Source organism: Cetorhinus maximus, chromosome 14, assembly GCF_964194155.1.
Source record: "Cetorhinus maximus chromosome 14, sCetMax3.hap1.1, whole genome shotgun sequence".
In the NCBI taxonomy this organism is placed as follows: Eukaryota; Metazoa; Chordata; class Chondrichthyes; order Lamniformes; family Cetorhinidae; genus Cetorhinus; species Cetorhinus maximus.
The window spans coordinates 68,356,176-68,379,005 of NC_135892.1; the positions used below are offsets into that span (position 1 = coordinate 68,356,176).

A 22,830-nucleotide genomic window follows, 5' to 3' on the forward strand; every position below is an offset into this window, starting at 1 on the left:
TCAACTGTAGCTTCCAAACCTAAGACCTCTACCACCTAGAACAAGGGCAGCAGACGCATGAGAACATGACCACACACCATCCTGGCTTGGAACTATATCGCTATTCCTTCACTGTCAATGGGTCAAAATCCTGGAACCCACTCCCTAATAGCATTGTGGGTACACTTACACCACATTGACTGCAGTGGTTCAAGAATGCAGCTCACCAGCACCTTCTCAAGGGTAATAAATGCTGACCTTGCTAGTGATGCTCACATCCCATGAACAAATAAAAAAAGCTACAATGTTCCTGTTATAAAGCATTGCGCCCTCTAAAAAATCTGCCAGCTTTTAACTAAGAAAAATATAGCTTTACAATATATTTTATATTTCATAAATTTATTTAAAATTACAAAAAAAGGAAACATACAATCAGACAGACATTGGGAATATACAATTTTTGATCTTTATAATATTTCAAAAAAATTAGGCACAATTAAAGTTATGCCATTTTTTATTAAATAAACCTTATCTTATACAAAAGACATCTGAGTTAGAAAGTCACCATTCAACACTATTACATTTCATAGCGTCCATTTATATTAACAATTTTCATTTCTTTAGATTTTCCATACATTTATACAAGCTTACTTTAACCGAATCAATGTTTGCTGAACGTGAACTGGCATGAGTCACAATTATACATTGCTTGAGAACAGAAAATCACATAGGTTCAGTTAAAAGTGAATAAACTGACAAAGCAGAGTAAAAGATAAAAAGTAATCAATACAAAAATTAAGCCATTTTATACACATTAAAAATCTTGTCTACAGGGGATTTTGTAGTCTTAAAATAGAAATGGATCTCTATAACATTATACAGAATTGAATCAAGGGATTTTTGAAATACAAAAAACCTGAAGTTAAACTTAATGTTTAATTCAAATCTAAGTCAATCTCCTTTTGCAAATGTAAATAAGGTGGGAAATTTGCTTTAAGTTGCATCTATTTAGACAATTCTTAAAACTACTTAATTTTCCATTTTCTCACTTTTAGACCTCTGCCTAGTGTTGCACACTATCACTTGGCTAACATGAATAGGATATTTTGGTCATATACCTCTGCTGATAGTACTCTAACCACTTGCAAACTGAGCTACCTAACTTTTGTTGAACTGGGCTAGAAACACCTAAAAAAAAATGTAATTGTATGCTATATACAGAAATGGACAAGTTGTCTTTTGACATTGAATATTTTGCAGTTTTACTGGCTGAGATGCAGTCTTCGCTTTGGGTATTTTTGATTAATGCAAGAATCCGCTTTTCTTTTCTGTGACCTACGATTCTTCAGCAAATTCTTATTATTAGTCTCTATGGGAGTGACATCGGTTTTTCCAAATGGAAGAGCTTGTTCATTGCTATTTTGGAAGCACACCTTTGTGTGGGGTGAGAAGATTGCCTTATTTGTCTGGGATTGCTTCATAATGGGAACGAGACTTAGGGTTTGCAAAAATCCTTCCGCTTTCTCCATAAATGTTGGTAAATGCTTGGGGAACAAAATGGCATAGTTATTAGTACTTTTACATCACAATTATGTACACCAGAAAGAACTACATAACACTTCATCCTCACTGTGTATACAATTGCACAGGTGTCAGTCACATTCAGTTAGCCTTTATTCACATAAGTTTCAACAGCATTTACAGAAGATCATTTTTTTTTGTTCTTGAGCTGTGGGACAACACTGGCCATCTGTTTACTGCTCATCCCTTTTTGCCCCAGGGACACTGAGAATTAACCACATGGTATGGGGCTGGATATAAGTGTATAAGCCAGTCTGGACAGCAGGTTCCTTTACCTGACCAGTGAACTAGTTGCATTTTTGCGACAATCACGCAGTTTATCATTAATTTGTGGCGTTTGCCAACAAATAATTAGATTTATTGAATTCAATTTCACAACCTGCCACTATGCGATCTTAATGCTAGTTCAGTATTATAACCACTAGTCCATTGCATTGCATGGGACATCATGGCCAAACACATTCCTATCTACATATGCTTACTTTCAGCAGGAGCCATTGAACAACAGTAGGAAGCCATGCCAGTTTATGCCATTGATGTTGAAGCCAATTGATGCGCCCTAGCTGAAATTAGCTAATTCAGTAACGATTAGGGACTGAACCTAGCACCTTATTGGTCAGAGTGGCCCAACTACTCATTGAGCTAATGAGGGTTCTCATCTAATTTACTTTCTGTATTTTTCAAACTTTTCATTTCATTTTAGAAGAATGCGCCTTTTGAAATGATCCTATTCAGGAAGCTTTACAAAATTAGTACTCAACTCTTGCCACTGTAACAGACTTTAATAATGAGATATGGGCTGAGCCATAACTTACGATGGAGTGGAATTGAGTCGGATTGCCACTCACTCTGCTCAAAATTACTTCCAGGCAATCCTATCTCACCCGACCTTCTGACTCAGACCGGGCGAGATCCGTGTAGTGCAGCAATGTCCCAGGGTCTAAAGGCAAGGGCAGCTCAGTCGCAGGTAAGGAAGCCAGGCCCCCATTTTTATGGTCGGGTGGCGGGAGGGTTTAGTCGGAGTCCCATGGGAGGGTGGTGGGGCGGGGGGGTTGGAATGAGTCAGTGCTATAGTTATCCAGAAGCTAGAAATGGTTTTAATTCTTCTAACTTTTCTGCGTAACTATTGCAGACAGTTGGAACCACTAAACGTTTGTGGTTTGAATCTCATTTTCGGATGGTTTCCAGTGCAGGGCAATTGGAAGTTTAAATTTCCCGGGCAATTGCCATGCAATCCTTACCTGGACTTCCCGGGCAGGGGGTTTCCCTAGCACATCTTCGGGGCACCCCCTCCCCACCCAGATGCACAGCCCTGGAACATGAAAGTTATGGCTCATTGTTTCACTATACAACCCCAGTCATTGGGTGGAGCTGTACATGGGTACAGTTGTAGTTTCTGATTTCTTAAAATTACCACTTAGTGGATAAAATTATTTGTGCAAATTTTTTAAAATGTGAATGCTTCTAACTACAGGCAAAATTATGTACTGCAAAGGAAGAATCGGCTCTTAATTCAAACCAAACTGTACATCCTGGACTCAAGACAACCAATTAACACACACACAAAATTTGGAAGTTTCTTTTGCTACATCCACTACAAGAATGTATACATACATAGTTATATCACTGGACACAGTATGTGAACACAGCCACTTTAATTCTCAACTATCCATTTCATTTTAAGGAAATCTTAGCAACCTAATACACATTTAATAGTGCAGTATTATAATTAGCCAAGAACACTGTACTGGAGAAGGAATTAAAACAATACCAGATTAGAGGTAGGGTGATTTGTCTAAAGTTGTCTGAAACTAAATGCTTGTAAATGGTTCCTCCAAAGGCTCCAGTTAAGATCTTACAGTCCAAAAAAAATTGGAACTCCTGAAATTTGTTAAGCTGAACTACTAATCGAACCTCCTTTAGATAGATGAAGAATTAATAAACAGATTGCTCTTGAATTCTTACCTTCATAACATCACTCATATCTTGAGAAAGGTTTGATGCAATTCTCACCAACTCTGTCTCCTTGGGCGCTACTAAAAATGCATTTGCAAAATATATTAGTTAAAAATATATTACACATCAGGTATATAAAAGTTGGCAATCACCGTGGCTCAGGATTTTTCTAAAATCAGGAGGAAACTACTCCGCAAAGCCTCAAGCTCAAATCTTTCCACAAAACACATTATCTACCCTGTAAGGGTACTTTATGGATCCATTTAATCACCTGAGTAAGTAGTTCTTGACCCCAAAGATAATCAAACAGAACTCCATAATTATCCATCTAGCCCGTTTATATTTATTCTACAACAATTGCTACAGTTTACACACAATTTTTGTCCTAGAAATTACATATTAAAGTTACATCTACAATAAATGTGCTCAAAACCACGTGTCAAATTTTTGTAACAAATGCTCACTATACAATTGACAGATCAGACACAATATTGAATATTATCTGTGCAATAAGCAAATTTAAACTTAAACAAAAACAAAAATATCACCACCGTCAACACCTCTTGGTCCTTTTGTCTATGACATCTTTTGGAAATCCCCACCTATCACTAGCCCTCTATCAAGCTCTACCGGTCCCACCCCTCCTTAAACCATCTTATATTTCACCTCTTTTCTATTTTTCCTTAGTTCTGGTGAAGAGTCATACGGACTTGAAACGTTAACTGTATTCCTCTCCGCAGATGCTGTCAGACCTGCTGAGTTTTCCCAGGCATTTTTGTTTTTGTTTCGGATTTCCAGCATCTGCAGTTTTTTGCTTTTATCTTAAAGTTAACTTAAACGTAACTATTTAAGAAAAAATGATTGCGCTATCATTGTTTTCTAAAAGGACACCCCAATAGAATAGTGGTATAATAGAGCACCAACATTTGCCCCTAGTGCCCCTATTTCTCATTCACACACTTTCTCTTGGCCACACTGCCCAAAAATGTGAAGTTTTTCAAGTATGCTGATGATGCTCAGGTCTGCCTGACTACTTGGGGTGGCGGTGGTGTCGTGGTAATGTCACTGAATAAGTAATCCAGGGTACCAGGCTGATGCCTGGGGTTTTGGTTCAAATCTCACCAGGGCAGCTGATGGAATTTAAAAAAATACTTAATAAATTTAATTAATAAAAGAATCTGGAATTGAAAGCTAATCCCAGCAATGGTGTCTTGAAACTCTCTCTTCGATTGTCATAAAAACCCATTTGATTCACTAATGTCCTTTAGGGAAGGAAACCTTACCTGGTTTGGTCTACGTGACTCCAGACCCATAGCAATGTGGTTGACTCTTAGCGCCCTGTGAAATGGCCTACTCAATCATACCAAACTGCTACAGAAAATTCAAAAAAATTCAAAAAAGAATAAAACTGTACAGACTGCCTGGCATTGGCTTAGCCATCAGAAATGACAACAGCACTGCCAGCATCATCGACCTGCCAATCCCTCTTCACTAATATTTGGGGGCTTGTGTCAAAATTGGGAGAACTGTCCCACACATTTGTCAAGTAACAGCCCATCATTGTCATACTTGTAAGATCATATCTTACAGCCAATGTCCTGGACACCACCATCACCATTCCTGGTTATGTCCTGTCCCACTGATTAAGGAATGGGCTACAAATGTTGGCTTTGCCAGCAACACCCACCAACCCATGAAAGAATTAAAAAATAACCACCTTGTTCAACCCCTCTACTGTCTCTGATTTGCCAGATGAGTGGAAATATCCTCAAACTAAATATTGGAAAGATCAAATCCGTTGTCTTCAGTCCCACCACAAACTGCACTTTACAGACACTGTCTCAATCCCTCTCCCTGGTCACCATCTGAGACCCAAACAGAATGTTGGCATCCTATTTTACAGAGTTAAGCTTTTGAACTCATGTCCTCTTCGGTGCCAAGACTGCCTATTTCTGCCTCTGTAACATTGCCTGTCCCCATCCCTGCCTCAGATCATCCACTGCTGAAATTTTCCTCCATGTCTTTGTTACCTTTAGCCTCAACTATTCTGATGCTATCCTGGTCAGCCTCTCACCTTCTACTCTCTCTAAACTTGAGCTCATTCAAAACTCTGTTGCCCAACTCATTCTATTTCAACTCATCCTAACTCCTGGTCACCAATTAACTCTGTTCATTGTACATTAATTTATTTAATTGCATGCAAGTGGTGTGCATTAACTAGAAATTCATTAATTTCCCAATAAATGCACATTTTTTGTGAGAAAGGCCTAAAATAGGTAAAAGCAAAATACTACAGATGCTGGAAACCTGAAATAAAAACAAAAAATGCTGGAAAAATTCAGCAAGTCTGGCAGCATCCGTGGAGAGAGAGAAACAGGGTTAACATTGAGTCCATATGACTCTTCTGAGCTAAAGAGAAGTAGAAATGTGATGGATTTTATACTGTTTAAGGTGAGGTGGAGCAAAATAGAAGGTCAGGGGGAGGTGGGAGCTCAGGAGAGATTGACAAAGATGTCATGGATACAAAACAAAGGGAGTGTTGATGGTAGCGTTAAAGACTAAAGAAGGTGCTGGCAGTGCCATAAAGGTAGTATAGCAGAATGTGTTACTAGCAGAACAAGTGTCAGTGCTCTGAAAGAACAACATAGGGACAAGTGACTGATGACTCTGTGGGGAGTGGGGGTTGGGGAAAAAGGGATAAAAAAAAATGAATAAATAGATTAAAATAAATAAAAATAAAACAATTGGATTAAAAAAGGGGTAAAGATGGAGAAGAGAGTTCATGGTCTGAAGTTGTTGAACTCAACATTAAGTCTGGAAAGCTGTAAAGTGCCTATTCGGAAGATGAGGTGCTGTTCCTCCAGTTTGCATTGGGCTTCACTGGAACATTGCAGAAGGCAAAGGACAGACATGTGGGCATGAGCGCAAGACGGTGTGCGGAAATGGTGAGTGACAGGAAGGTCTGGGTCATGCTTATGCACTGAGCGAAGGTGTTCCGCAAAGCAGTCACCCGGTCTGCGTTTAGTCTCCCCAAAGTAGAGACGAGCGCTGCTTCACCTGAAAGGGGTGTTTGGGGCCTTGGACGTTGAGAAGGGGGAAGGTAAAGGGACAGGTGTTGCACCTTCCGTAATTGCATGGGAATCTGCCGTGGGAAGGAGATGAGGAGTGGACCAGGTATAAAAAAGGAACAGACTAAAACGGTGCTTGTTGGGTTAGGAGATGCCTGTTAGTAATGTGTATCTCTTGTAAATAAATACTTATGGAAAGAGGTAAAGAATGGCTTCAGTTTTTACCTTATCACCTGGTTTTCTGGAGTGTAACATTCTGTACTCATTGACCTACATTAACTCCTAGTCTTGCAATGCCTTGAATTTAAAACGATCACTTTTGTTTTCAACTCCTTCCATTGATCTCACCCCTCTCTTCTCTGAAATCTCTAAGATCGCTGCACTCCTCCAATTCTGGTCTCTCCCACATTGCTAATTTTATTTCAAACTACCATTAAAGACCTTGCCTTCAGCTTCCTAGACCTGAAGTTCTGCAATTTCAGCCTTAAATGTCTCATCTCTACCTCTCTTTCTTTAAAGATGCTCCATAAAATCTACCTATTTATCAAAGCTTTTTACCATTGGTTCAAATTTTGTCCGATAACACTTCTGTAGATGTTTGCACTACATAAACGCAAGTTGTTGAAATGTATGATTTTAGCTCTTATTGGACAGGGAGGTGCTGGGTAAAGGCCAAACATTTTGCCCCTTCGCAAAAGAACGAAGGGAAGAAAAATGTCATTTAGTAGCTGGGTAAAAGAAAGTTAGTGTCTCGAGAAGCTGGCAATCTACCATACACATGGTTCCAGAAGATTATTTCAGAAGAGCAAGAGACACAACACCAATCCACAAATACAGCTAATATTCATTCTTAATTTTTTCTAATAAAACTAATATTAAAACTAATAGGTTATAGTTTAGCGGGTAGCAAATAACTAGGGTTTTCCTGATATATATTAATCAATCATCTAGATCTTGGTGTGCAGGGAACAATTTCAAAGTTTGTGGGTGATACTAAGCTTAGGATTGTTGTGAGCTACGAGGAGGACAGTGTGGAGCTTCAGGAGGACTTAGGCAAGTTGGTGGAGTGGGCAGATAAAGTTCATTGCGGAGAGGTGTGGGGTGATGCATTTTGGTAGGAAGAACATGGACAGACAAGGGGTGAAATTTTGAAAGAGGTGCAGAAGCAGAAGCCCGGGTGTATATGTACATAGATCATTGAAGGTGGCAGGACAGGTGGAGAGAGCAGTTAATAAAGCATATAATATCCTGGGCTTTATTATCAATAGGTGCATAATGAACAACAGCAGGGAGGTAATGCTGAATTTGTATAAGACACTTGTTAGACCTCAACTGGAGTATTGTGCACAGTTCTGGGCGCCACATTATAGGAAGGATGCGAACACATTGGAGAGAGTGCAGAAGAGGTTTACAAGTATGGTTCTTGTACTTCAGCTGTGAGGATAGATTGGAGAGGTTGGGACTGTACCCCTTGGAGAGAAGGCGGCTAAGCGGAGATTTGATAGAGATGTTCAAAATCATGAGGGGGCTGCACAGAGTAGATAGGGAGAAGCTGTTCCCACTCATAAAAGGATCAAGAATGAGAGGGCGCAGATTTAAAGTGATTTGTGAAAGAAGGAAATGCGACGTGAGAAAATTTTTTTTCACACGAGTGGTTGGAGTCTGGAATGCAGTGCCTGGAAGTGCGGTGGAGGCAGGTTCAATCGAGGCATTCAAGAGGGCATTAGATGATTATTTGAATAGAAACAATGCGCAGGAGTACAGGAAAAAGGCAGGATAATGGCACTAGGTCATAATGCTCATTTGAAGAGCCAGTGCAAACACAATGGCCTCCTTCTGTGCCATTAAAATTCCATGATTCTGGAGCCTGAAAGAAAAACATACAAGTGCTCACATGCTTACCTTGTTCTAGTTGGATCTCTGGTTTCATTTGGGAAGTTGCAGTAGGCTGATAAAGCTTCTGCAAACAATGAAATATGCATTGTATTATCAATGATAAAACTAAGTTAAAACATTAATTATCAAAATAACTCCTTTCCTCTGGCTCACTTTTAAGACCCTGCAGGTTGAACAGTTGAATGGTCTAAATTGCAGCCCCTTCTGTCATTCATACAAGCTAACAGGAATCATAGATTCTTACAGCATGGGATGCCATTGTCCCATTGTGCTTTAGCTGGATTACTGAAAGAGCTGTCGACTCAGTCGTCCTCCTTCTTGCAACTCTCCTTGTAACTCTTCTACATGACCGTTTCGATTTTTCTTTTTCAACTATTTAACCACTTCCTTATAAAAGCTATTACACATTGTTTTCTTCACTGATTTGGATAAGGCATTCCATGCGCACACTACATAACACACTACATAAGAAATATTTTTGTAACTCTCTCTTTCAGTATCACATGTAAGAACAGGAAGCAAATTGGATCAGTTTTTCCTCCCATAAAAGCAGTGTTCTTAATCACAAAGACCCAGGTTTTATGGTAATAACGGTGAGTCTATCAGCACTCACCATTACTATGGGACAAATCAGACAACAAATCCTGGAGCACACGCATACACATTTAAATGTGGAAACTCAGAAGTTGCTCTTAGAGATATCCTGCACCTCAACAGGGTGTGCAGTTGAAGTTCTCACAAATAGACTCAGCAGTGAGAGCACTGTAATAATATTAACTTGCTGTACTTGCCTACTGGTTCTGCATTAAGACCTTGGAAAAAATTAGGGCTAGCACAATCAAGAGTAAATGGAGATTTTCATGGTGTAGAAGTTGAAAATTAGTGCTGTACCAACTTTCTGGGACATAAAAATAAATTTCAGAAGTGAGAGTATCATTCCCTCAGAAAAAAATTAATATTGCAGATTTAAGAAAATTATTTTTACATTTTCTGCCTGTTTAATCCCATCTGTCCTTCACATTCTTTATTTCCAGGTACAGTAGCATAGTGGTTATGTTACTAGATTAGTAATCTAGAGGCCTGGACTATCAACCTGGGGAGACAAATTCAAATTCCATGTGGCAGCTAGCTGGGGAGTTTAAAGGCTGTTAATTAAGTAAATCTACAAGAAGCTAATAGCAGTAATGGTGACCAGGAAACTACCAGGTTGTCATAAAAACTCATTTGGAATCAGAACAGACCTAGCAGCTCAAAAGTGGGCATCAATGAGATGCTGTGGGCCATCAACAGCAGTAGAAATTGTATACTACCTCATGTCCTGGCATAGCCCACATTCTACCATTATAAAGCTAGAGGCCAACTACTGGAGAAGATCCATGGACATCCCCATTCTCAAATGATGATGGAGCCATTATAATGAGTGCAAAAGTCAAGGCTGAAGCATTTGCAACAATCTTCAGTCTGAAGAGTCAAGTAGATGATCCCCTTTGGCCTCCACCATCACAGAAGCCAGTCTTCAGTCAATTAAATTCATGCCATGTGAATCAAGAAACAGCTGAACACACTGGACACAGCAAAGGCTATAGCTGCAAACATCCCTGCTGTGGTGCTGAAAATTTGTGCTTTTTAAAAAAATTCTTTCATGGGGCATGAGCATTGCTGGCAAGGCCAGCATTTGTTGCCCATCCCTAACTGCCCTTGAGAAGGTGGCAGGAACCACCTTCTTGAACCACTGTACTGCACCAGTGCAATTACACTCAGATTGCTGTTAGGGAGTGCCAGGATTTTGATCCAGCAGCAATGACAGAATGGCGATATAGTTTAAGTCAGGATGGTGAGAGGTTTTAGGAGAACAGCATGTGGCGCTGTTCCTATGCGCCAGCTGCCCTTGTCCTTCTAGGTGGCAGAGATCACAGGTTTGGAAAGTGTCTTAGCGAGTTGCTGCAGTGCATCTTGTATAATGGTACACACTGCTGCCACTGCGTGTCGATGAAGGAAGGAGTGAATATTTAAGTTGGTGCATGGAGTGCTGATCAAACCAGCTGCTTTGTCCTGATTGTGTTAGGACAATCAGTTTCCCGAATGTTGTTGGAGCTGCACTCATCCAGGCAACTGGAGTGTATTCCATCATGCTCCTGCCTTGTAGATGGTGGGCAAGCCTTGGGGAGTCAGGTGGTGAGTTAATTGTTATAGAATTCTCTGCCTCTGACCTGCTCTTGTCGCCACAGTATTTATGTGGCTCGTCCAGTTCAGTTTCTGGTCAATGGTAACCCCCGCCCCAGGGTGTTGATAACGGGATTCAGCGGTGGTAATGCCGTTGAATGTCAAGGAAAACGATTAGAAACCCTCTTGATGGAGATGCCTTATGTGGCAAAAATGTTACTTGCCACTTATCAACCCAAGCCTGAATGTTGCCCAGGTCTTGCTGTGTATGGACATGGACTGCTTCAGTGTCTGAGGAGTCGCAAATGGTTCTGAACACTGCAATCATCAGCAAACATCCCCGCTTCTGATCTTCTGCTGGAGGGAGGTTATTGAAGAAGCAGCTGAAGATGGTTGGGCTTAGGATACTACTCTGAGGAACTCCTACAGCAATCTCCTATTGTTTGATAGCGCTGTTGACAACACCTTTCATTCACTTTCTGATGCTTGAGAATAGCTTGATGATGGTAATTGGCCAGATTGGTTTTGTCAAATATTGTATGCAATTTGAAGCGAGTGATGGAAGAAAGTTTAAATAAAAATAGTGGACAATTTGAAAGCTTAAAATGAAAATAGCAATATAGAAGAAGATAGCTATTTGAGCCTAATAAGTTTTAGATACTTTGTTTTAGATTTGGAGATAAATGCTTGTACCAAGAGTTACCCACCTCCTTAGGAGTACATACAAAAAGGTTCTGTTCTAATTTACGTAGCGTCCGTACCCACAATGTTAAGCTATAATTTTCTCTTAAATTCAAACATCCACTATTTAGCTTTTTAAAAAAAAATCAATGTATTTATAATGGCTTCCAGTGCCAAAATAGGGTATTACAATTTGTTACTGCCTTGACAAAACTGCTTTGCTTAAGTGGTAATTGAGTTTAGAAGACTGCCCCCTTTTAACATGTATACCCATGCTTAAGTGCAGAAAGGATTTACTGCTATACAACAATTGAAGCAGTTCTCCTGTCATGTTTCAAAAAAAGTATGCAATTGAATTTATTTACCAAGTACAGGAATTAAATGCTATCATATATAAAGCACAGTACTCAAAACACTTGTAGCAAACAAATACAAATTGAATTCCAAGGCAAATGATACCAAAAAAAGGTAAACATACTAGTGACTCCCTTTCTGCTTTCATGGTCCTAGCAAGATGTCCAACAATCTTCCTTGGAAACTGCTTACGTTTTGAGGCTGTCTCTTTAATACATTCATCCAAGTCATCATCTAAACTCCTTATGTCGTTACCTGGAAATAAAATTGTGATACAGGGTATTTCATTAAAAAAAGTACAGTATTCATTTGCCAGACATTAATGTGTTATTGCCTTTTTGGAATTGGTGAAATAACCTGTTGAAATCAGGTTCTAGAGACATAACAAATACAAAAAACATGTGGTTTTTAATAATGTGATAAAGTATGGAGGTTTAAAGATTAGAGGGGTCAGTATTGGCCTCTTGAACTTCCAAAAGTAGAACTGAATCAAGAGTGGTTAACAGATTCAGTTTAGTAGAAGTAAGAGTCAGGAAGAAAGAAAATAATGTACTCAGGATATTATAGTGGCACTCAACTGAACATTTTAGCTTACAAGGTAATTCAAAATTCATCTAAATAGATTTAGTTACAACCAGGAAACTCAAATTCTGTTCTAATAGTAATTTTCTGCTGTTGGACATTAATATTCATTTGTAGTTACTTCACTGTTAAAATGTATAAAAAACATACTAGCTACACAGCAATTGCAGACTTTATGGACAGACCAGTCACCTAAGATTTGCTGCACAGAAACTGGCCATTTGGCCCAACTGGTCTCTGCTGTTTATGCTCCATGTGAGCCTCCTCACACCCAATCTGCAAATCCTATTACTTTCCCCCTCACTTATATATCAAGCTTCCTCCCACCACAACCACTCTCTGGGTAAAGAAATTCCTTCTAAATTCTTTATTGAATTTATTAGCAACCATCATATTTATGGCTTCTAATCTAGACGTCCCTCATAAGTCCAAACATCTTTAAAATTATGAAGGGATTTGTTATGGTATAGACTACTATAAGGTCACCCTTTAGCCTTCGATTTTCTGGAGAAAAGAGCCCCAGCCTGGTCAGGCTTTCCTGATAGCTATAACCTCTTAGTTGATATCCTTGTAATCTTTTTAGCACTTTGAGTACCTCTAAATCCATTTAGTAATATGGTGACCAGTACTTTAAATGTAGTCTAACCAAGGTTCTGTACAAGTTTAAGCAGAACTTTTCTACTTTTCAATCCTTTTCTTCCAGAAATGATCTTCAGTGCTTCATTTTAATTTTTTTATTGCCTTGTTAAATCATTTAAAGTAGTAATGCAAGTTGTGAATGTGTACCCCTAGATGCCCTTGCTCCTCCTCAATTTAGATGCTATTTACCAATGAATAAGCGGCCTCCTTACTTGCCTTATCAAAATGCACCAACTTATATTTGCTGGGTCATTAGTCATTCATGTGTCTGCTCTGTAAGTTTAACATAATATTTTGCAGTTTTGTTCAGTACTTATTGTTAATGTTGAAACATTATCAAGAGCTAATGGCTAAGGGAGTAAACCTGACAAAATCTGGATGGAGTCCCCATTAGGTGATAGGCGCTTCCCTCAAATTAGCAAATTCTGGCAGCTCCCGCAACCGACTGGGCCTCACATGTACAGGCTTTCACCTTTCCTGTGGAGACCAGCCCATGAGGTCGACAGGGAAGTACAGATGTTAGGCAAGTCTGCACCTCATAAAACCATGGCTAGGCCGAAAACAAAAGGTAACCTTTCAGCTTGGAAGCTGGAATGTGACAACCACGTGGCCTGACATGAACAACAACCCACAATCCACAGCAAGTGCACGGAAGACAGCCCCGAGTGATCGTGAGTTACATAAGCTTGGTGTCAACATTGCCACTCATTGAACCAGGTTATCTGCCAGAGTCTATTCAAGAGGCTAATTACACTTTCTACTGGCAAGGAAAGAGCATTGTAGACCGCTGAGAGCAGAGTGTCGGCTTCGCAGTGAGCAACCAGCTGACACAGTCAATTGAGTCGCTAGTAGTGACCTTGCAGCGCCTCATCTCCCTGCAGCTATCATCTTGAAGTGCAATCAACATCATACATGCCTATGTACCTATGTTGTATGCCAGCATCTCAGAAAAAGGGCATTTCTATGATTCCCTTGGTGATGTTCGGAGGAACATTCCAAACGGTGATAGGCTATTCATTCTGGATGGCTTCAGTGCACGAGTTGGGACAAACTGTAATTCATGGTCAACGTGCCTCAGCCTTAACTCCACTTTCCTGCCAATTCTATATATATTTCTCAAATCCCAGAAAGGCCAAAACCCTGTCTTTCTCAGCCTTAAATATATTCAACGATCAAGCATCCACAAACTTCTCAGGTAGAGAATTACAAAGATTCACAACCCTCGAGTTCAGAAATTTATCCTCACCTCTGTCCTAAATGATCGGCCGCTTACCCCGAGACTCTGTCTGTGTTCTAGATTCCCCAGCCAGGAGAAACAACTTGTGTCTACCCAATCAAGTCCTTTCAGAATCTTGTACGTTCCAATGAGGTCACCTCTCATTCTTCTAAACTCCAGAACATTTAGGTCCAATTTACTCAGCCCCTCATACCAGGAACCAATCTATGCTGCACTTCGGTGCAAGTATGTCCTTCTCTAGATACAGAAATCAAATTAAAGCACAGTGCTCCAGGTAAGGCCCTTGTGGGGGGTTTAGTCATTCATTGAGATTAGAGAGTTCCTTACAGCAAAACCTACACCTTGATCACTCATTTCCTCTGAACTTTTCCTCTGCCAGATGAACATGTAATGTTTTTCTTTCAGTGATCCACTTTCGGCGAGCCTGGTCACTGGTAGGGAAGCTATGTCAATGTTCAGCCTATCAAGTTCCATGGCGATCATGCTGTCTTGTGCACATTATCAACCAGCTGCAAGTCACCCAACAAGTCTCATGCACATGGTCCTGACATTCCAGTTCGTTAGTTGAAGAGTTGGCATCTTTTTCCTTTTCATTTGTTTCCCTAGTGTGACAGATCCCATCCACTTGTTTAGTGGACACTCTAATCTCAAAATATTGAAGCAGATGAACCAAGGAGGGTCAGCACCAATCTAGTCCTGGTGCCCACCTTGAGGTGGGTGGTGACTGACCAGTGGGACATGATGGTCCCTCCCCCCGTCAGAGACAGCACGTAGCACCCATTCTCTAAACCAATTGATATTGAAAACTTTACTATTTGCCTCAATTAATATAAATATATTTGTACCGAAGACTATTCACTCGTGCATAATGTTAAATAAATGTGAAATGTGTCTGCTCATTTATAGACTGAGCCTCAGCCTGCATATTTACATATCAAAATGAAAGCAGCTAGTAATATATTTCAATAAACTGGAATACAGTTAAATAGGTTTTCTAGTTCAACCTTAAGGTCTTGCTATACTTACCTCAACATTGGGCAACTGAAAGGAATTTAAGAATGATTTACTTCTATTCATTCACAGGACGTGAGCTTCGCTGGCTGGCCAGCATTTATTGCCCATCCCAGATGCCCTTGAGAAGGCGATGGTGAGCTACCTTCTTGAACCGCTGCTGTCCATGATTAAGAGAAAATGTCTTTCTCAATTTATTTAAGTGAACAAAACCAAAGATGGACTGATACAGGAGAATTGTGATCAAGTTGCATAGGAAGGTTTTGGTTTCTCTTAAAGCAGAACATCTGATGGTTCAATTTGCACTAAATATTTTGATTATATACGAACATATGAATTAGGAGGAGTAGGCCATTCGGCCCCTCGAACCTGCTCCGCCATTCAATAAGGTCATGGCTGATCTCAATGTAACCTCGACCCCACATTCCTGCCTACCCCCAATAACCTTTCTTTACTATCTAGAGATTACAAAGAAAATTGGGCTGAATTTATTTTGTTCCATACCATATCTCAGCTCCTCTTCCTCAGAGACCTCTTGCCATAACAGCCCATTGACAAGGATATTCTCTTGAACAGCAGTTTCAAATATCTGCAAAAAAAATTATTGCACATGTTCAAGCCGAAAAAAATCACTATATAGGGACAGAATTTGCTGGAGAAACAACAGCAAGTCTCACGCCCTTATTAATATGCAAATCAGACAGCAACTTGTGGTGAGGAAGATACTCCATGAATTGTGAATCACCACAAGTTGTTGGCTGATTTGTGCCGCTCCGTCATTAGCTTTACAAAAACGGAATCTGGTCCTTACTTCATGATTTTTGTGAAGTTGGTGCTACTTGCGCATCGTTTCCCATTAAACTTGCCAAGTATCTCTGGTAGGGTGCATATATAAATTCAATATATGTAACAATAGGGAAACAAAATCAAAATTAAAATAGACTGAACTGTTATCGTGTTTTTTGACATTTTTACTCTGATTTTGTCAGTATAGTCATCTTTAAAACAGGCTAACTTACTGTGTGCAGAATGAAGGTAAATTTTTCAGCTATTGTATCTCATGATGAAAAATAGCTTTTAATAGCACATTCAAAATAATTTAATTTTAGGCTGTTTCACGTTAAAGCAATCCAACGGGAAAAGATTGGGAGCCGCAAACGAGATGTTAAAAAGCCAGATTGCTGACCCCTTGTCTATAAATTATATAGAGACTATACGGATTAACCAAGCATATTTTGCATACAGTGCATTATACAGTTCAAGAACAAAGCTGGCATTGCATTTATACCAGACATTATATATTACACTGAATAATACACTAAATATTATATATTGATTGGGTTATGCACATTGTATATATTAGGCATTCTATTATGTACGTTACTTAAAGCTAAGAGTATACAGATATTGCTTACATTACAGATTATGTTACACAGGACAAACTACGTATATTTTAGGCATATGTATTATAGAATGTCATATATAGTTTCATGTGCCACACAATGATAGATTACATTACACAACTATAACCACAAGGATCCTCAAACACTTTCACCCTCTTCTCTCCCACCCAATAGTATAAAGGTTCCCTATAACATTTATCCCTCCTCTTTGCCCCACACAGGGTACACTAAGAAACGTCTTCCATGAAAATATCGCACCGATGAATATTATTTCTTTGTTACCCCATGCTCAGTCCATTACATTCCCTCCTTCCACATATGGGGTTTACTACAACAGTTCATCCACAAAAAAACATTGATTATTTAACTCTTGTACTGTTTGTGGGATCTTGTATGTAAACTGGTCGCTAACAATTACTTACATTTAATACTGCCTTTAACATAGAAAAACATCAGGCACTTTACAGAGGGCCCTGAACCTTTTGAAAGGGTGGCAAGTTAACTTAAATCTTGAGTGGAGATATGTTTGGAGAAGGCTTTTTAAAGGTGATCACACTTCCTCTCACTCAGTTTTCTGAAATGACCCTAATCCATTCACCCAAGTTTTTCATTCACATCTGATCTAACAATGTGCCTTTCATACCAATGCCTCAGATATCTTTTGCCCTCAGCTGAAGATTACCCTCCATTGTGGTTGATAAGACTCTTGACCACATCCAGAACATTTCCTGCGCTTCTGCTCTCACCTCTTCCCCTCCCTCTCAGAACCACAATAGAGTACCCCTTGTCCTCACCTTCCATCCTACACCCTTTGCCAGTTCTGCCTCCAGCAGGATTCCACCACCAAATACATCTTCCCCTCTCCTCCCAGCATTCCAAAGGGATCATTCACTCAGACACCCTGGTCCACTCTCCAATCACACCCATCTGCCTCTCCCCATCCACAGCACCTTCATGCAGAAGTGCAGATGCAACATCTACACTTTTCCTTCTTCCCTTGCCACCATTCAGAAGCCTAAAAACTCCTTTCAAGTGGAGCAGCAATCTACTTCTACTTTTTTTCAATTCAGTATACAATATTCATTGCACATGATGCGATCTCTACTTTGAGCGAACCAAACAGATTTGATGATCATTTTGCAGCACACCTGTCCAAAATTCAAGTGTAACCCTGAGTTTCTGGTCCATAGTAGGAGCAGAAGTAGGCCATTCGGCCCATCGAGTCTGTACCATTCAATGAGATCATGGAGGATCTGATAATCCTCAACCCCACTTTCCTGCCTTTTCCCCATAACCCTTGATTAAAAATTTGTCTATCTCAGCCTTGAATATACTTAACGAACCAGCCTCTACAGCCCTCTGTGATAAAGAATTCCACAGCTTAACAACTCTCAGAAGAAATTCCTCCTCATCTCAGTCTTAAATAGGTGACCCCTTACTCTGAGATTATGCCCTCTGGTCCTAGACTCAACCACAAGGGGAAACAACCTCTCAGCATCTATCCTGTCTAGCCCCCTAAGAATCTTATTTGTTTCAATAAGGTCACCTCTCATTTTTCTAAGCTCTGATGAGTACAGGCTCAACCTATTCAACCTCTCCTCATAGAAAATCCCTCCATACCCGGGATCAACCTAGGGAACCTTCTCTGGACTGCCTCCAATGCCAGTATATCTTTCCATAAATAAGGGGACTAAAACTGTTCACAGTATTCCAGGTGTGGTCTAACTAGTGTCTTGTATAGTTTTAGCAAGACTTCCCTATTTTTATACTCCATTCCCTTTGAAATAAAGGCCAACATTCCACTTGCCTCATCTATTACCTGCTGAACTTGTATGCTAGCTTTTTGGGATTCATGCACGAGGACCCCCAAATCCCTCTGCGCTGCAGCTTTCTTCAGCCTTTCTCCATTTAAGTAACATTCAGCCCCTTTATTCTTCCTGCCAAAGTGCATAACCTCACATTTTCCCACATTATATTCCATCTGCCATGTTTTTGCCCACTCACTTAGCCTGCCTATATCCCTCTGTAGACTCTTTTTGTGTCATCCTCACCACTTGCCTTCCCACCTATTTTTGTGTCATCTGCAAACTTGGTGATAGTACATTCATTTCCCTCATCCAAGCCATTAATATATATTATAAATAATTGTGGTGACAGCACTGACCCCTGTGGCACTCCACTAGTTACAGTTTGGCATCCTGAAAATGCCCCTGTATCCCAACTCTCTGTCTTCTATTAGTTAGCCAGTCCTCTAACCATGCTAATATACTACCCCCAACACCATGGGCTCTTATCTTATTAAGCAGCCTTATCTGTGGTGCCTTATCGAACGCCTTTTGGAAATCCAAACATATTACATCTACTGGTTCCCCTTTATCTATCCTGCTTGTTAACTCCTCAAAGAATTCTAATAAATTTGTCAGGCATGATTTCCCCTTCATGAAGCCATGCTGACTCTGCTTGATTAGATTATGCATTTCTAAATGCTCTATTACATCCTTTATAATAGACTCCAACATTTTCCCAATGACAGATGTTAAGATAACTGGCCTATATTTACCTTTTTTTGTCTCCATCACTTTTTTGAATAATGGTGTTACATTGGCAGTTTTCCAATCCTTTGGGATTTTTCCAGAACCTAAGGATTCTTGGAAGATTACTACCAGTGCATCCACTATCTCTGCAGCTATTTCCTTTAATATCCTAGGATGCAACCCATAAGGTCCAGGTGACTTATCTGCCTTTAGCCCCATTAGTTTCCCTAGTACTTTCTCTCTAGCGATAGTTATTGTATATATTTCCTCCCCCCACTTTTGCCCCATGATTATTTAGTATTTTTGGTATGCTATTAGTGTCTTTTACTATGAAGACTGATACAAAGTATTTATTCAACTCCTCTGCCATTTCCTGGTTCCCCATTATTATTTCCCCAGCCTCATTCGCTAAGGGGGCTATATCGACTTTGGTCTCTCTCTTCCTATCTATATATTCAAAAAAGCTCTTACTGTTCGTTTTTATATTACTTGCTAGTTTACCATCAAAGTTTATTTTCTCCCTCTATTATTTCTTCGGTTATCTTCTGTTGGTTTTTAAAACTCCCAATCCTCTGGCTTACCACTAATCTTTGCCACATTGTATGTTTTTTCTTTCACTTTGATACTATCCTTAACTTCCTTGGTTAGCCATGGTTGGTTTATCCCCTTCCTACAATCCTCCTTCCTCATTGGGATATATCTTTGTTGTGAGCCATGAACTATTTTCTTAAACACCTGCCATTGTTCATCAACTGTCTTTTCTGCTAAACTCCTTTCCTAGTCCACTCCAGCCAACTCTGCCCTCATTCCTTTGTAATTACCCTTACTTAAGTTTAGCACAGTTGTTTCCAAAATAAGTTTCTCACTCTCAAACTGAATGCTAAATTTCACCATGTTATATCACTGTTTCCTACTCTGAGATCATTTATTAAACCTGCCTCATTACACATTACCAGAGCCAAAATAGCTTGATCCCTGGTTGCATCCACAACATATTGTTCTATGCTGGTTTCGAATTCTCTGTCCCACTTCCACTAATTTCTCTGGCTTCAACCTCCTACCCGAGGGACTGGCAACCCTGTTTTAAATCTGAAGAGCATTTTTTTAAAAATTGCCCAAAATAAAAGCTATTAGGAGCTGTAGGATGAAAATTCAGCATTCCTAAACCAAATACAGGACACAGGGCAAAGTGCCAAGTGGCTCTGGTAGAATGCATAATTTGCACATACAATAAATAAAATGCATATATTGAATTTATGTATCAATTGCAAAAAAAGAAAAAAATAAAAGAGGTCTAACAGAATTATTGCATAGACTTTTTAAACTATAATTTTGACAGTAAATTCACCTTTAAAACAAACTTTAACTTAAGATCTGTAGAATTAAGATAATTTTTTCAGCTATTGATTCAACTGATTTAAACAAAGCTTCCAATAACACATTCAGATTAATTTATCATCTCAGCAATACTAGAAACAATGATGGTTGCAACTATAAATCCTGTTCCTTGAATCAAAGGGATATCTATAGTCATGGCACAGCTTTACTATTGAAACAGGTATTTAGAGTGCATTATTCCTGGTCCCTCCAAACCCCCGCCCCCCGGTCCCCATTCCTGCTCCCTCCAAACACTCGCCCCCAGTTTCCATTTCTACTCCACCCCAGTCCCCGGTCACACTCACCTGCCGGGCCTCCCACTCCCCCTCCTGTGGGATATTTTCTAGCCGTTTCTGTAACGGTCCCACCAGCCGCTCAAGCGCTGCCATCACCGCGCGCTTGGAGTGACAGCGCACGCGCCCGTCCCGCGCCTCCATCCTCCCTCCCGCTCGGTTCAAATCCTCAAACCGCCAGGGCCACGAACCGAATTTCCCGCCGCTTTCTCCCTTTGTGCCTCTTTCAGTCAGACTTACATCCGCCCGAATCATCACTCGGCAGTTCCGATGGGAAACACGTCCTGTGATAACCGTTCCGCCCGACCTGACATTACATTCATTAATGAACTAACGTACGTCACGTAGTACAGGTTCGACCTAATTTTGTGGGAACTAAATCCAGCGGTATATTAGCGGAACAGAATATAAGACACAGGCATCAGGAAAGGATGCTGCATCTTGCTAAGTATAAAGGACAATGAAAGATGTTTCTGAGGCGGAAGTGCGTCAGTTTTTGTAGTCCGGGCAACATGAGTGGATTCATCGATTGTCACTGTCACCTTGCAGCACCGGATTTCCTCACAGTAAGAGCCGGGTCTGGGATTCCGGACCCTTTCACTCACAGTAAAGGCAATGTTTTCTCAAAGTGATTACAGTGCTATGTTTCAGATCTGCGCTTCCTACCGGCAGAGCAAAGGGCCCCAGGCTTTATCCCTGATCTATTTTGTGTCAGTGTGGTGATAGGCGCTGCAGTTTCGGAGGGGCTAGGGTTCCTGCTCCTGGTGTTCCGCAACTGCTGTAGAATAACTTCTTAGTAGATGTCGGGCAAGGCCAGACTGAGCTGTGATTCTTCCTTTGGTTGTAGAGGTTCTCCTACCATTCGGAACGTAAATGAACAATGAGCTCTTGGTGGACTTTAGCCGAGAGACGACCTTATTGAAATATATAAGATTCTTAGGGGGCTTGACAGGGTAGATGCGGAGAGGTTGTTTCCTCTTTTGGGACAGTCTAGGACCAGAGGGCATAATCTCAGAGTAAGGGGTTGACCATTTAAAACAGAGATTAGGAGGAATTTCTTCTCTCAGAGGGTAGTCAATCTGTGGAATTCTTTACTGCAGAGGGCTGAAGAGGCTGGGTCCTTAAGTATATTCAAGGCTGAGATAGACAGATTTTTAATCAGTAAGGGAATCAAGGGCTATGGGGAAAAGGCAGGAAAGTGGAATTGAGGATTATCAGATCAACCATGATTTCATTGAATGGCGGAGCAGACTCAATGGGCTGAATGGCCGACTTCTGCTCCTACGTCTTAAGGTCTTATGATCAATTTATCAATGCCTTAAGGAGAGGGAAGAAAAATCTGCTAGTTTTCCTTCGCTTCAATTAGTACTGCAGTTATCTACACAATGCCATTTAAAACCATGCTCTAGCATTGGCGATATTGCATTTTATTTTCAAATAATCCCAAAATATGTTTTTATATGGATTCAAGGCAATTTACAGACTGACACTTGCTTTAAGAGTTTTCATTTTGTTTACGTCTGTGCTATGACAATATTTTCATGATTTTAAATTCGTTTTTGAGACCAGTAATAGCTCCACAGATAAGTGCGCAGCCTGCCATAACACTGAGTCATTTAGACCAGAATGGCCCAGCTGGATGTAAAAGATCTTGCAGCACTAGTTCAAAGAGAAGGAGAGTTATCCCCAGTGTCCTGGCAAATATCTGTCTCTCAAACAATATCACAAAAATAGATTATCTGATTGTTGTCAGATTGCTGCTTGTGGGAGCTTGTTTGTGCATAGGTTGACTGCTGCATTTCCTACATTACAACAGTGCTATACCTAATAAGCACTTCATTGGCTGTAGAGGTCCTGAGGTTGTGAAGGGCGCAAGAGAAATGCAAGTCTTTTTATTTTTTTATATATGCTTATTATATATATAATATATATATAGTAAACAAGAGTGGCACAAACACAGACTGCTGTGAATCATCACTTACCGCACATTACTATTCCTAGAAACTTTCTGTTTACCTCTAACCTTTGCCTGCAACGACCTATATATCCTTATGGCCACATTTGCCTTAGACGCAT

The 22,830-nt window shown here is 40.2% G+C and overlaps 2 protein-coding genes across 5 annotated transcripts in view; one reads left to right on the top strand and one right to left on the bottom strand.

Moving 5' to 3' along the window:
• Window positions 1-359: 359 nt before the first annotated feature.
• nsl1 (NSL1 component of MIS12 kinetochore complex) lies at window positions 360-21,024 on the bottom strand. Its single transcript, XM_078557036.1, has 6 exons — window positions 20,767-21,024; window positions 15,652-15,736; window positions 11,803-11,933; window positions 8,487-8,544; window positions 3,526-3,596; window positions 360-1,523 (listed from the first exon to the last, which is right to left on the bottom strand). Exons 1-6 carry the CDS (start codon window positions 21,007-21,009, stop codon window positions 1,242-1,244), a joined length of 870 nt encoding a protein of 289 aa, XP_078413162.1. The 5' UTR covers window positions 21,010-21,024; the 3' UTR covers window positions 360-1,241.
• A 197-nt stretch (window positions 21,025-21,221) lies between these two features.
• tatdn3 (TatD DNase domain containing 3) overlaps window positions 21,222-22,830 on the top strand; it is a 95,979-nt gene continuing 94,370 nt past the window's right edge. For all 4 annotated transcript variants that reach the window (XM_078557037.1, XM_078557039.1, XM_078557040.1 and 1 more), the window contains exon 1: window positions 21,222-21,320. In XM_078557037.1, the coding sequence (XP_078413163.1) occupies window positions 21,222-21,320 (99 nt within the window). The remainder of the gene's footprint in view (window positions 21,321-22,830) is intronic.